Here is a 14732-nt window from a genome sequence, read left to right on the forward strand (position 1 = left end):
TACTTTCAGGATGCACTGTACAGGCAACAACCCGGTATTTTTTCTTCTTTTTTTCAGGTGAGTATGACATTTTTAAAAATAAATAAAAACAAACATTACTTTAGTAACACTAAAAAAAACTCTTAATGATGCAAGACAGACAAAAGCACGACCTACCTGATGAAATGGAGGCGGTAAGTTTGGCATATTGTGTCTCTGCAGCTCATCCAGAATTGGGCACGACAGATCTAGCAGCATCTAGATTAATCAGAATTAACACCAAAATCAGTGTCTGGAAAACTGTCTGCACCTCCCATGTGCATCTGTCGGATCCTGGTCACCTGATCGATGTGTAGGCAGGCCTCTGATTGGCTATCACAGTGATCAATTGTTCTGAAGCCTGCCTATGTGTTTTCCTTTCATCTTTATTCAGAAGAGAAAGAATTGTATCTTTTTTCCCTTGCAGGAAAAAAAAAGATGAACAAAAGTGTGTTAAAAAATAAAGAAAAAACAGCTAGGTTTGATCTAGGTCAGCATTAGCCTCGGTTCACACTGCTGCAACTGCAAAGTTGTACTTCCTGCAACTTCCTTCAGACTCTTGATCCAACTTGGATGTTATTTAGGAGCCTGTACAAGGGCTGAAATAGCACCCAAGCCCAACCAAAGTAGTGAAGGAACCATTTTTTTTAAAGTCAGAGCAACTTGTGTAGTATCAGTTAAGACGGCTCTCATAGGGAAAAATTTACATATCATGAGACTTGGAGTCTCACAAGTTGGAACCCATGTTGCAGCCATGTGAACCGAGTCTTAGGGTCAAGGTTGTTTTTGGGTCCTACTACACTTACAAACATAGTCATTTGTGGTAGCACTGCAATTGTCAGGAGTAGAATTTATGGTTTATTTTAGGTTGTTCTTTGATGGCATAACATTGTTATTGTAATAAGAAAAATTGTGGGGGGATTGGAGGAGGAAGTAGGGGTGTTCCAAAATATACTGCTTCAATACATGAGGAAGGGGGGTGTAGTCTCCTACCTTTTACTAGTTGTATTCTAGATACACCTTTAACTCTCAGCCACAAAATTCAATGAATCAGGGTCATTTGGCTTGATGCCATGACAGTACAATAGCACCGTCATCTGTCAAAGTGAGCTTCACCCTTGCACTGCCATCGACATGCATCATACGTTGGCAGCAGCAGGTGGTTTTACAAACACTCCTGGCTGTTACAGCACCAGAAGAGCATGTAAATCTGACAAGTCAGCTGCAGATGGCCACATATCCTCAGTAGTTACATACCCTATAAAAAAAGATATACAGATAACTATTTATATTCCATAAAACGTAACCATACCATCTGAAAATCTTTATCAGGTTCGGGGATAATCCTAGGAATTAGCTGTCCGTCCTTTGACAAACGGTCACTGGTACTCCAGATGCGAACCACCGTACTCCAGCACCTGACCTAAATTAAATGACATAGTACAAAATGAAAGATAAAGGAGTATTACATTTCACTTTTTTTGTAAGAACAAAATAGACAAGACTACCACTCTAATGTACAGCATGTTTGTTTATGAAAAATGTAGCGACAAGGTTGAATTTCTCATATGTGGAGGTCTGCAGCCTTTGATACACCCAATTTATAGTGACATACATTGTGCCCCCTGGTAGATTTTCCTTCCATAGGAATGAATGGAAATAGAATTGGCAGTGGGTCATTCTCCAAGCTGCACAGAGAAAGTCTTGAAAAGTGCAGTGGGGACTGGTAAGCAAGACTTTGAAGGGATGCTGGGGGAGAAAGGCTGAGGGCCCTAATGAGGATAACTTTACTAAAAGTAGTTATCCTTGGAGAAAAACACATTGAACAAAGAACTAACCTCATGCAGAAATGCATTATTGCAGAGCAGGATTCGAAGGGCTATTCGTAGGAAAACCCCAGCCTTTAGTGGAGGACCTGTTGAAGTACAAAGCACTTTAAATTATGGGATCATACCTTCCAAAAGTTGCTTGCTGTATTTGCTTCACATTTAGGTGAATATAGCATTGTCCTGTTCTTCAATCTTCTGCATCTAAACGATCCCCCCCCCCCCCCTCCCCTCCATGCAAGTCAATATGAATGCACACAACTAAACTGCAAGATAGCGCTCACATCATGCTTCACTAGCCCTCAGCAATTTAAAAAGGCTGGCAGTTATTTTACAATTGAACTCCGGTCAGCTTGTAAACATGCCTTTTTAGTAGCTCTTCCTGCTATATAAAGTTAAAAAAAAAAAAAAAAAAGTGTTTTTTTTTTGTTTTGTTTTTTTAAGTTTTACGACATACAGACATAAAACAAAAAAGGCATAAGCTAAAACTACAAATCCAGCATATCATGAAAATCCAGGCAGTGTGCCATAATAAACTAGATATTACATCTACCAGTGGATATAAACATCAACAGAGGAGTGATACTGTTTTTAAACATCCTGGGCATAACAGAAGTGCATAACAGAAGTTTCTGTTTAATACAACACTCACAAGGTGAACTCCTGTCATGGTAGTACAGGGAAGAGGGGTCAGTGTGCTAGCCAGTCATCTGCCCCATGTTTTGTGGAATGCTTTAGTCCTCTTACGGCTGTAAAAGGTACGTTTATATAGAGGCAGGGAATCATTGACACGTTTCAGCCATATATTCCGCTTTGGGGGTCTCCGACCCTTTCCAAGTTAGCGGGAGGGACTTCCTTGCATAGAAATAGAGGAAGCAAAGTAATCTTTTAGCCTGAGGCTGGAAAGCAAGGTCACCAAATATGCCTAGACAGTTTTTAGGGTGCACTATATTTGGAAAACACAGTGCAGAAGATATGAAAGAGCTTATATCAACCCAGAAGCCGTGTACCAGTGGACGAGACGAAAAGCAGTGGAGAAAATCAGCAGTTTGTCCACAACCGCAGAAGCAGTCAGCAGAGGGGGATAATCCCATTTTATACAGTCTAGCAGGGGTGAGGTGTGAATGATGGAAAATTTTTAGGAGGCGATAACGGAGGTTTTGAAAATATCACAGAACTCAGACCAATCAAGATCAATGAGATATCAAAGGAGGCCCGCCTCTTTTGAGCCCTCTGAAACCTAGGGTTAGTACCTGTCACGAGAGTGGAGTAATACATACGTTTCGTATGGTCCGGGTCTCAGAGGTTTTTCTAGGTCAGGTGTCTTAATAGGACTGAGCAGAGAACCAAACAGAGTACGTATAGCTGGTCTGGAGTTGGTAATAGTAGAATAGGTAATATTGATGGGATGTCAAAGTCTGTCTGCAGTTGAGAAAAGGATTCAAAACCCTGGGGGGGTATACAGACCTTTGATGTCCATCTGATGGGGCCAGATATAGAATATAACTTGTTAGGGTTAAGTCACAAGGGACTGTTGGGGGAGGTCTGCCATTATTAAGTGGACATTTTCACAACTACCATTCGGAATAGGGAGAGGGAGAGGGGGTTTTGGATCATCAACATTCCCGGCCCAGGTGGTGTGCATCCCCTATAGACAATGTTGTGGAGTGTTCCAAATGAGGAAACTATGGCCCCCTCAGTAGTGGTACAGGCATCATCAGTTAGGGTGGAGCCAATCATGAATGTTAACCAGCTGGGATGCTAGGTAGTAAAGGTAGCAGTTATGGAATGCGAGACCTGTCATATGTGAGGGGATAATAAGGCTTTTAACCACTTCAATATTTTCACCCCCTTCCTGCCCAGACCAATTTTCAGCTTTCAGCACTGTTACAATTTTAATGACAATTGCGCGGTCATGCAACACTGTACCCATTTGAAATTTTGATCTTTTTTCCCTACAAATAGAGCTTTCTTTTGGTGGTATTTGATCACCTCGTCTCCATTGTATGATCTAAATTTTTATTTTTTTTAGAAACCAAGTTAAAAAAAGAAGAAAAAAAAATAAAAAAACACCACAATAAAAAAAAAAAAAAAACAACTATTGAAACCTGCTTTAAGGCAGCTTTTCACATTTTCCAGCACCTCTGTGTTTAGTGGGCATAAAAGTGATTGTAAAAAGGAAGAAGGTTTTTTTCTTAATGCAGTCTACGCATTAAGATAAAAAAGCCTTCTATGTGCAGCAGTCCCCCTAATACTTACCTGGGTCCCTCTAGATCCAGTGATGTTGCAGCGATGTCTCATCTGCCTGGGACTCCCCTCATTGGCTGATAAAGTAGCACATCGCCATTGGCTTCCACTGCTGTCAAAATCAGTCAGCCAATGAGGAGAGAAAGGGGGTGGAGTGGACCGCAGCTCCGTGTCTGAATGTGTATGGATCCCAACGCACAAGTTCCTGCTGAAGTGACTGTGCAATTGAGTGGGAGAGCAATGGCGACCAACGGCCGGAACCGCTTAAAGTCAAAATAAAAAATGTCACCAGCACACCAAGGATGGTCATATGCCTAATGAAGGGGTCCTGCGTGGCCCTGAAACGTTGCCTTCTGCTGTACTATGTGATCGCTATTAAAAACTTTGAACCCATTTTTGGAGATCCTTGGTGTGCTGGTGAAATTTTTGGTTTTGTCCATGTCAGAATGGACACAGGGAACTGTGACTTGGCTCATGTGCTTACTATGGGGGCACTCAACAGGAGAGAAGGGCCAGGGGAGCCGAAGAAGAGGGACCTGAGAAGAGGAGGATCTGGGCTGTTCTATGCCAATCCATTGCACAGAGCAGGTAAGTATAACATGTTAGTTTTTTTTTTATATTCTCTTTCTTTTTTGGTTAAAAATAAGACTACAAATCACTTTAATAGCAAAAGCTCAGATTTTACACAACCAGACCGACTCATTCCTCTTTTCTGCTTTACTTCACAGTGTAAGATTCTGTCCAGGGCTGCAATTAGAGTTAGGTTCTAGGAATTCCTTTTCATGTATTATTTGTGTGTGAAATACTGTACATATAACATTAAGCTCAGATGAAAAATAAATGCCATCGACTCCAAACTATTATGGATTAGTTGTAAACTACTGCTTTGTCATCATTTGTGACTTTGTAACACTACAAGCTAGATAGATAAATCTCTGTATAGCAAAACCTGCCGCAAAGAATTTGGATCCTCATACTTTTCCAAAAAACACTTTTGTAGCATCCATGTTCAGAAATTTGCCCCATTGTAAGAGAATTAAAATGATGCTCCTGCTGTAAATTACAGGTATATTAGGATTTACAGACAAGCCCATTGACTATAAAAATATATATAGGAGTTCACATAAGTACATATATAATAACAATATATAGCATATGTAAATATATACACATACATACAAAATGTAATGCTATGATGTTGTAATGGATGCAACGCAAGTAGTACCTTCACATGGAATCCACACTTCACCCGCTACTGGATCCTTCCCTGGTGGACAACTATTGGTGTGCAGCATAGTAAGGTAGAGTTCATACTGGTCCGGTGTCAGAATTGAGGCCATAGAACACTGCATTCCCTTGGTCTGCAGCAGAAAGAGAGCTGCTTGAGTGAAGTTGCCAAACTTGCACATATAGAAGGCCATCTTCTGCTTCAGGCAGAACAAGCTGCATGGCAAATAAGCAGAAAAAGTAAAAAAAATAAAAATAAACTTTACAGCACTTTTTCACAGTTCTAAAAGTAGAATAAAAAGCTTAAATTTAAGGCAAAAAAAAAAGCCGTACATCTCTGCACTACATGCACATTTTCCCTTGATTCCTTTAAAGTGGAACTATAATCATCTTCACTCAACGTTCCCTGCTATCTGCTGACATTTTCGTCATGTCTGCTTCTGGGTACCGATTTGAGACCTTTTTCATTGGCCGGGTCACTCCTGCTCATAAACAGCTTCATTCATTTTGTCACTGCCGAAAATGTACAATTTGCGGGATTGTGCACCTTGCCACAGTATAAGGACGGCGGCTGGTCGGCAAGTGGTTAAAGACCAAAAATTTTGAAAAAGTAAAAAAAAAAAAGTTTTAGCTTGCCAGAAAATTTTGTAAAGTAGTAATTTTTCTCTTGCACTGATGAGGTTGCGCTGATGAGCAGGCACCAATATGCAGCACTGATGGGGACAGGTTGCCTGATGGGCACTGATGATCATTTCCCCCACGATAACCTATACATGTCTCCCCTGTGATCCAATAAACTTCCTTGTTTACATGTGGTCAGCTGTGATTCGACACACCTGATCACATGGGTAAAGAGATGCGGCTCTTTACCAAGATCAGGGTCGTGCCGTGTTCCAGCATGCCCACGATCGTAGCGATGTCATACAGAACCAGAGGCAATCCGTCATTTCACTATACGGCGGGTAGGAGGCGGTTAAAGGCTAATTTCACCTTAAAAAAAATAAAATGCAATAATATAAATGCTTTTTTTTGTAGATTAAAAAAAAAAAAAAAAAAAAAAAAAAAAAAAAGGAGAGAATTTGAGAATTTTCCTAAGGTGTAAGACCCCACATCTCTCCTCCAGGCTGGAAAGCATGAGATCAAGGAAAAAAAAAAAAATTCATGATCTCATGCTTACCAGCCACGATCATGGATTTGTTTACAATCGCGACTCGGATGTGATGTTATAACGCCACGGCCGGGCCACTGACGGTCAAAGAGATGACTGGAAAGCTATGGACGCCACTCGGAGGCGGCTGATTCTTTCTCTGGGTCCCGATGGCACGGGAGAGCCCAGAGAAACACCGGATGGCGGCGGGAGGGAAATGTCCCCTCCTGTCGCCTGTAATAACGATCAAGCGGCAGGTCGGCCACTATGATCATCATTCTTATGGTGCACAGAATCGCCGACTGAAAACGAGAAAACCTGAATGATGCGTCTAGATGCAGGCACCATTCAGATATTCCCACTGAACATCAAGGATGTACTATGACAGCCTTGGGCTGGAAGTGGTTACTCTTCCCTTTCACCAGGCTCAACCGTTCCCATTAATCACTTCCCAATGTTACTCAGCAGAATAAAGAAAAAAAGGAAAAAAAATACTGTAGATAGGACAGGAAAAGAGGAAAGAAGAAAAAAAAGAACGAGGGTGGCGGCAGGCTGGGGGATACTTTCTAATTAAATTTTAAGCAGAAATAGAACTTACCCAGCCTGGTCTGGACATTTCACTGCAGTCAGGTAACGTACTAACTGTCGGTAACTGCAAAAACCAAAACATAATCTGTACAAGAAATTCATGTTCTTTAGCCTAGGTTGCAGTGTGGGTTTTGATTAAGGTTAGGCTCATGTGTGCGTCTCTCTGAGAGAGTATTTGCATGGGCACAGCAGCCCATTCATTTGAATGTGCAGCTGTACCTATTGGGGGGTGGGCACCAACCCTTTTCCTAATACCAACTTGCTGGGCCACTGCACAGAACTGCATAATGCTGTGGCAGCATGTTGTTTTGTGCACCCAAAAAATGTGCTGCGTTTTCAGATGCGTTGGGGTGCCATTAGGACTTAATGGCACCCCCACCTGTCTGTCAGAGCAGCAGGTTTTGGCTATAGGTGTGGAAACCTGCGATATGTACACACGTTCCTGCATATGTGTTACACTAGATTTAAAATAGATTCCCACATAATAACTGGGGCTCTATTTCATAGGTTTCTACTGACAGACACTTGATAACTGCAAATAAAGGATGCACAATAGCTAGATAGGAAAACTATGCACCAAACCAAAATCCTGACATTCAAATTGTGGCCTAAAATCCAGTTCTGAGTACCACGCAAGACAGAGTGCTTACCTTTGGTCCATCTCCATCTTCTTCACCCTGGACTGTACCACCGGCAGTGGCTCACACAAGTTCTCTCGCTTGCCTTTGTACATCCTTGTTCCTGACAAATTCTGACCAGCCAGCACCGACGTAAGGAAAAGGTTGTCCCATCGGAAGATATTCAGGCTAATGAGAGAAAATTCAGAATGCCAGCACATACGGTGAGCAGTTAAGTCATCTAATTGTATCGCCTTCTCTGGAGGGTACTACGTTGGTGGTTGATTTGAAATATGAATACACATTATCAAAACCGTATGCCACCTGCATGATCGAGTACAATAATATAGCTTCTATACCACTAGTAGAATCTCTCTCTCATATATATATATATATATATATATATATATATATATATATATATATATATATATATATATATATATATATATATATATATATATATATTTGTTGTGAATTCATGAAGAAATACATTTAATATTCGCTGGCAGAGATGAGGGATTTCAGTAGGCCTAAAAAAAGGCGGATGAACTATAATGTTGATATTATTGAACTGTGACCTCTTGGAGACCTTTAAAGCAAAGTACATGATCTCACATGTTTTTCCAAAGGTTAAAAGGATTAGTTCTTTTTAAACTTTTACAAAACCTGTGTTGAAACAAGAGACTGAAACAATGGTATTTTCTGTCACCAAACAAAAAGCGGTTTACTTATTTTGTTGGTTAGAGTGAGAAGACCAAACTTGCATAAGTATTTATCGCATGGAAATAACCCTTAACTAGAAAACCCCATTGTGCGTAAGTAAAAAGACTGTTTGGACAATATACAACCATGCAAATAGCTGACACCTTATCCAACAAAACCTATTGAAGGACACAGCTAAGCCATTTAATCATTTATTGGAAGCTTAGAGTTCATCTCAAAACATGCTGTAAGATTCATATACCAGTATCATCCATATTTTTCTAAGCCATTCAAATTATACATAGGTCGCAACAGAGATATTATAATGTTAGTATCTAATGATCTAAAGAACTTTGTCATAAAGAAATTATATATGAAAGTGTGATTATAAATAGAAGTGTTTTAGCAACGAATTAGCATGATAAACATATAATCGTGATTATAACTGTATAAGAATTTAACCTATGTTTAGATAAACAAATATTGATTGGATACCCGAATTATACATGTATCCATATAGATAATAATTGTATGTGATATTGTTTGATATATATCTAACCTGTGTCCTTTATAAATGGACTAAAGATTAATAGATATACATTGATATGCATATATATCACCATTTTATGCAAGTGATTTATCAAAATTATGTTAAGCGTATTTTATATATACTATCATTCCTGAACACTCGAGATATATTCGTTAGAACATATATAAACAACGAACGCATATTATAGAAATAAAAATATTAACTTAAAGAAATAAAACACCAAACACATGTGAGACACCTGGTGGTTGAAGGTGCTATTACCTTAAAATCACGAGACTACTGGGAAAGGTGATCATTAAGTCTGCCTGCCAATAGGAAAGGGACACATATCCTCTGGGCAGAACTTAGTATAATTTTATGACCTTTTTGTTTAAGACAGGGCTCGACAAAACCCGGGCGCCAGGTCGCATTTGCGACTAGAATTAGCGACCTGGGGCAGCACAGCTGGGGGTATCCTGTCTGTGGACCCCCCCCCGCTCGATCGCGTCGGGCCGCGCCGCCGGTGGCCGGTAATTGAGCCCCCGGCTTTGAGGCCTTCTGTGATCCTATGGTTCCTTCTGGAATCTGGCGCCCTCTTGTGGTGGCCGTTGGAATTACAACCAGCAATGCTAATAGAGCTATTTCCTTCCCTTTACTTAGAACCCCTAAGCATTATAATATTTTATATATATATATATATATATATATATATATATATATATATATATATATATATATATATATATATATATATATATATATATATATATATATATATATATATATATATATATATAATTTTTTTTTTATTATTCTAACACCCTAGAGAGTAACATGGTGGTCATTGCAATACTGTCTGTCACACCATATCTGCACAGCGGACTTACAAGCGCACTTTTTTTTTGGGGGAATAATAATTTATTTAATAAAAAAAAAAAATAAGACAACAGTAAAGTTAGCCCAATTTTTTTTTTTATATTGTGAAAGATAATGTTACGCCGAGTAAATCAATACCCAACATGTCATGCTTCAAAATTGCGCTGGCTCATGGAATGGCGACAAACTTTTACCCTTTAAAATCTCCATAGGCGACGTTTAAAAAAATTCTACAGGTTGCACGTTTTGAGTTACAGAGAAGGTCTAGGGCTAGAATTATTGCTCTCACTCTAACGATCACGGCGATACCTCACATGTATGGTTTGAACATCGCTTTCATATATACGTTCGCTTCTGCACGCAAGCTTGGCGGGACAGGGCGCATTTAAATATTTTTTTTTCTTATTTTAACTTTTTTTTTTCACCGTTTAAAAAATAAAAAAATAAATAAAAAAAATGTGTGTCACTTTTATTCCTATTACAAGGAATGTAAAAATCCCTTGTAATAGAAAAAAAGCATGACAGGTCCTCATATATGAGATCTGGGGTCAGAGAGACCTCACATCTCATATTTACACTAAAATGCAATTTAAAAAAAAATCATTTGAAAAAAATAAAACAAATAAAATGTCTCTCTAAGAGCTATGGGCAATGACTTGGATACAGGTGGGGGGCTGGGGGCTATCTTCCCCTCACTCGTCTCCATGTCAGGCCAGGGACAGGTCCAGATTACCGTCACGGACCTGGCTCCTAACTTTTTTAGCTGGCTCCTAGATTCCAAGCAAATTTGTCAAACCCCTGGTTTAAGAGGATATTTAAGAAACTAAAAGGGAGGAAAAAAGAAAAAGAAAGCTCGGAGGAGAGAGTCAGGGGGAAGCTTAGGGACCCCACCTGAGAAGGGACACTGGAAGACATGCATGAATACACATTCATGAAGATCCCTGCTCCTTGGAACTCAGAGGTCACACAAAGTAATTCCTCTGTAAGAGAATCCATGTTGAAAGCCACGGCAGCCATCTTAAAATTCCTGGTAACCAATCGGAGTGGGTAAATATACCACATTGATAAGTATATGTTTATCATCTATTCTATGTTCTCTTAAATATTGATTTTCTTTGAATATTCTATTATTGAAATATTTCTCCCGAATCAATAACTGCCTTTTAGATTTTTCTCTAAATTAAATTTTTCATTATAAATTTCTTTTTGCATAGATGCCAATTTTATTGACAAACAAATGTCTAATTTATTTCACATTGTTAACCACTTACTTACCTGCAGTATAGTAACGGTTGGACGTGTGAAATACAGATATTCTGTTTAATTGTCAATTATCAAAAGGTTATTGATTCTACCGAGAAGTGATAATGGTGATAATTGTGTCCAAGGTACTACTACGCCCAGTTTGAGGGTGTTTCCAGTAATTGTCAAAATGATCAAGTAATGCAATCTGTATTTTAATATTTCATGTAAATATTTGTCTTTTGTCAACCAATAAAAGTAACTATTTTGTATGATCACTCGTCTCCGTGAATACGTTTCCCATGTATAGACTGTGTCATATAGATTGATTCTGTATCTTAAAAATATCTTCGTTAAAAATTACTTAGTAAATATTGTGCGGGAAAATGTCCTTAAAAAGCACAACAAATAAATATATATATCTCACATACACACACACACTTACATGAAAGCTACCCAAGCATTGACCAGTTATCAGCCAGGAGTAATTAAAATATGTCCCATCAGCTGTCATCCACCCCCACATTGCAAAACATGAGCGAGCACAAAGGGCACCAGGACAGCCCCAATAAGAGTGTACACTAGGGAACACAAATAACCGTAATTATATCAGTTGTCCAGGAAAGCTAAAAAGTTACATATAGCTCCCGCAGAGACCAGCCCTCATTGCTGTCCGGGGACTTGCGAAGCTGTCCATATTGTTGGTGAGCTTTATTGCCTCATAACCCTGTATTTTTTTAGTAAAAATAGTGCTTTATTATGAGGGGGTGGTAGCTTGGCCCTTTTGTTTATGCTTTGAGTCTCTGATCGACATTTTTACATAAATGATTTGCTTTAGTGCAGGGGTGCTTAAGCTTTTGAAGAGCGAGGGCCACTTAAGTGATTTGGTGACCGGTCACAATGAACTATGGGGTTTTACCGCCCCCCCCCCCCCCAAACGGCAAAATGTAAAAAACTGAGCCCTTACTGTCCCAAGTCCCCTATAAGGCTGCATTTGCGCTAATGTGCTGTGGTTTATCCACACCGTGAGTGTGCGTGAATGCTATACTATACTTTGCAGCTTGCTAGGGGGGCATTCTGAAGGCAGGAGATAAACACCTGTGGGGGACCCCAGAAGAGGAGTATCAGGGCTTCTCTGCGCGAAACCATTAACACAGAGCAGGTAAGTATAACATGTTGGTTGGTTAAAAAAAAGAAAAAGAAAAAAAAAGTCAACATTTACACTTTAATAGTAGAAGTCCACCCTAAAACTAAAATCGCTACATCTACAGACATTGGCGAACACTAACCCCGTGACGAAAAGAAAATCAGTATACCTTTTCTGCAGGTGATACGACACGATCTCACGCTGATCTGTCAGCTGCTGCTTTGCTGTGGAGCTGAGTGCAGAAGAGATGTCCAACAGAGGCCCCATAGTAACTCTATGACCACTTTTACACTGAGGCGCTTTCATGCTAAAAACAGCACCTAAAAATCGCATGAAAACTTTATTCCCATTAAAATCAATGAACGCGTTCACACTGGGGCAGTGTGCTGGCAGGGCTGTGAAAAACTCCCCTCTCCATTGAAACGAATGGAAAGCTCTTCAAAAGCACTCAGTGTTTTTACTGGCAGTTTAGAAGCGCCTCAGTGTGAAAGTGATGTCACGCCCCATTCATTTCATAGCCATTATCGGCCGTGTCCTCTGCAGAGCTTCCGCTGCTGGAGATCGGGTCGGATGAGCTTCAGAAAAGTTATGTATACTGATTTTTTCTTTAAAAGGCTAGATAGGTTAGTGTTAGAATGTGCATGTCTGTAGATGCAGGGATTTTAGATTTAAGCGTGGACTTACACTTTAAGGGCTCTGTGCAGGGAAGATCAGCATCTGAACCCAGAGAAGCTGGAGGTAATATAAAGGCATTATAATTACATTTAAAAGTAAAAATGTTTACCATTATTGTGCATTTAAAACGATTATATGAAAAAAGTCTCAGCTTTTAGTATTACGTTAATATATTATAACTTCTATATAAAAAGATCTACCCCTCCACTCTTCATGTCCGACTCCTCGTTAAAATACGCTGTGTATCCAACTTCTGGGTATATATTTTTAAATGATATATAGAATATAAAAAAGTAGGGGTGTGATATTACTTTTATGGTTTCACAGTATAAATTAACTCCTTATAGTAGGATCTGCTGTGTTTGTACTATGAAGGGCACATTTTTTAAATCCCATCATGACAGGTGATACAAAAAGAATGCTTCCGCTACCAAACGTCTTATGCTGGACATACATGAATCTTTTTTTTTTTTTTACGAGAATATTTAAACGAAAATTCTTCATACATTCGATGAACAGACAAAATGTCATTCTGAAGTTTCACTTGCATTTAACATTCAATTTTAAAATTGATGTCATTTCTGAGCAAAATCCACATACACAATGCTCGAAAATTTGTTTAAGATAAAAAAAAAAAAAGTTTTCTATTCTGCACCTCTGAATTTTCCTGTCATTGTGGTTGAAAATGAATGTCGATTTGATCGTGCTAACGCTTAGAAAATCAAGCGCACTCAAAAGAAAAAACTTTGGAAGGAAACATTTGTTCCTATATGGCCAACATAAGTGGCTGCAGGCACAGGTAGGATGTATCAAGCTACTTGCCTATGACAAGGGAGTTGGTCATGCCCAATATGATATTACAATAATGTCTGAAAATCCACAAGTGTTTTAAGTCTCTTTACATTTTTTTTTTCCTTTGAATAAAAATGTTGATACAAGCTTCACGATATGTACCAGACTGAACCTCTAATAGTACATACAGTATCTCCCAAAAGTGAGTACACCCCTCAAATTTTTGTAAATATTTTATTATAGATTTTCATGTGACGACACTGAAGAAATTACACTTTACTACAATGTAAAGTAATGAGTGTACAGCTTGTATAACAGTGTAAATTTGCTGTCCCTTGAAAAGAAATCAACACAGCCATTAATGTCTAAACCACTGGCAGCAAAAGTGAGTACAACCCTAAGTGAAAATGTCCAAATTGGGCCCAATTAGCCATTTATTTTCCCTCCCCAGTGTCATGTGACTCGTTAGTGTTACAAGGTCTCAGGTGTGAATGGGGAGCTGGTGTTAAATTTGGTGTTATCACTCTCACTCTCTCATACTGGTCACTGGAAGTTCAACATGGCACCTCATGGCAAAGAACTCTCTGAGGATCTGAAAAAAAAAGAATTGTTGCTCTACATAAAGATGGCCTAGGCTATAAGAAGATTGCCAAGGCCCTGAAACTGAGCTGCAGCATGGTGGCCAAGACCTTACAGCAGTTTAACAGGACATATCTAGAGGTTGTCTTTGGGAAATAGACATATGAGTGCTACCAGCATTGCTGCAGAGGCTGAAGGGGTGAGGGGGTCAGCCTGTCACTGCTCAGACGATATGCCGCACACTGCATGTCCATGCATGAAGGTAAAAAACCTGTGTGCACCAGCACCTCCTAATACTTACCTGGGCCCCATCTTGATTCAGCGATCAGAAAGAGAGCAGGGGCCTTGGTGTCGCTCTCTACAGTAGCTTCTGCTACTGTGAGCCAATGAGGAGAGAACAGGGGCAGAGCCGATCCACACTACGTGCGTTAATGGACACACAGAACAAAGGCTTGGGAGCAAGCTGCTTGCTATGGTGGCAGGAGGGCATGGCTTGAGAAGTGGAGGATCGGTGCAA

General features: G+C 39.6%; 1 protein-coding gene across 1 annotated transcript in view; it reads right to left on the minus strand.

Moving 5' to 3' along the window:
• LOC143924895 (uncharacterized) overlaps positions 1–14732 on the minus strand; it is a 74653-nt gene that overhangs the window by 35391 nt on the left and 24530 nt on the right. The window contains exons 10-15 of the mRNA XM_077449404.1: positions 7704–7859; positions 7064–7117; positions 5317–5534; positions 1857–1933; positions 1331–1441; positions 157–237 (exon numbers count right to left, since the gene is read on the minus strand). Coding sequence (XP_077305530.1) covers positions 157–237; positions 1331–1441; positions 1857–1933; positions 5317–5534; positions 7064–7117; positions 7704–7859 — 697 coding nt within the window. The remainder of the gene's footprint in view (positions 1–156; positions 238–1330; positions 1442–1856; positions 1934–5316; positions 5535–7063; positions 7118–7703; positions 7860–14732) is intronic.

This window comes from Lithobates pipiens, unplaced genomic scaffold (assembly GCF_037356315.1).
Source record: "Lithobates pipiens isolate NorthernLeopardFrog02 unplaced genomic scaffold, aLitPip1_a1.2 Scaffold_22, whole genome shotgun sequence".
NCBI lineage: Eukaryota > Metazoa > Chordata > Amphibia > Anura > Ranidae > Lithobates > Lithobates pipiens.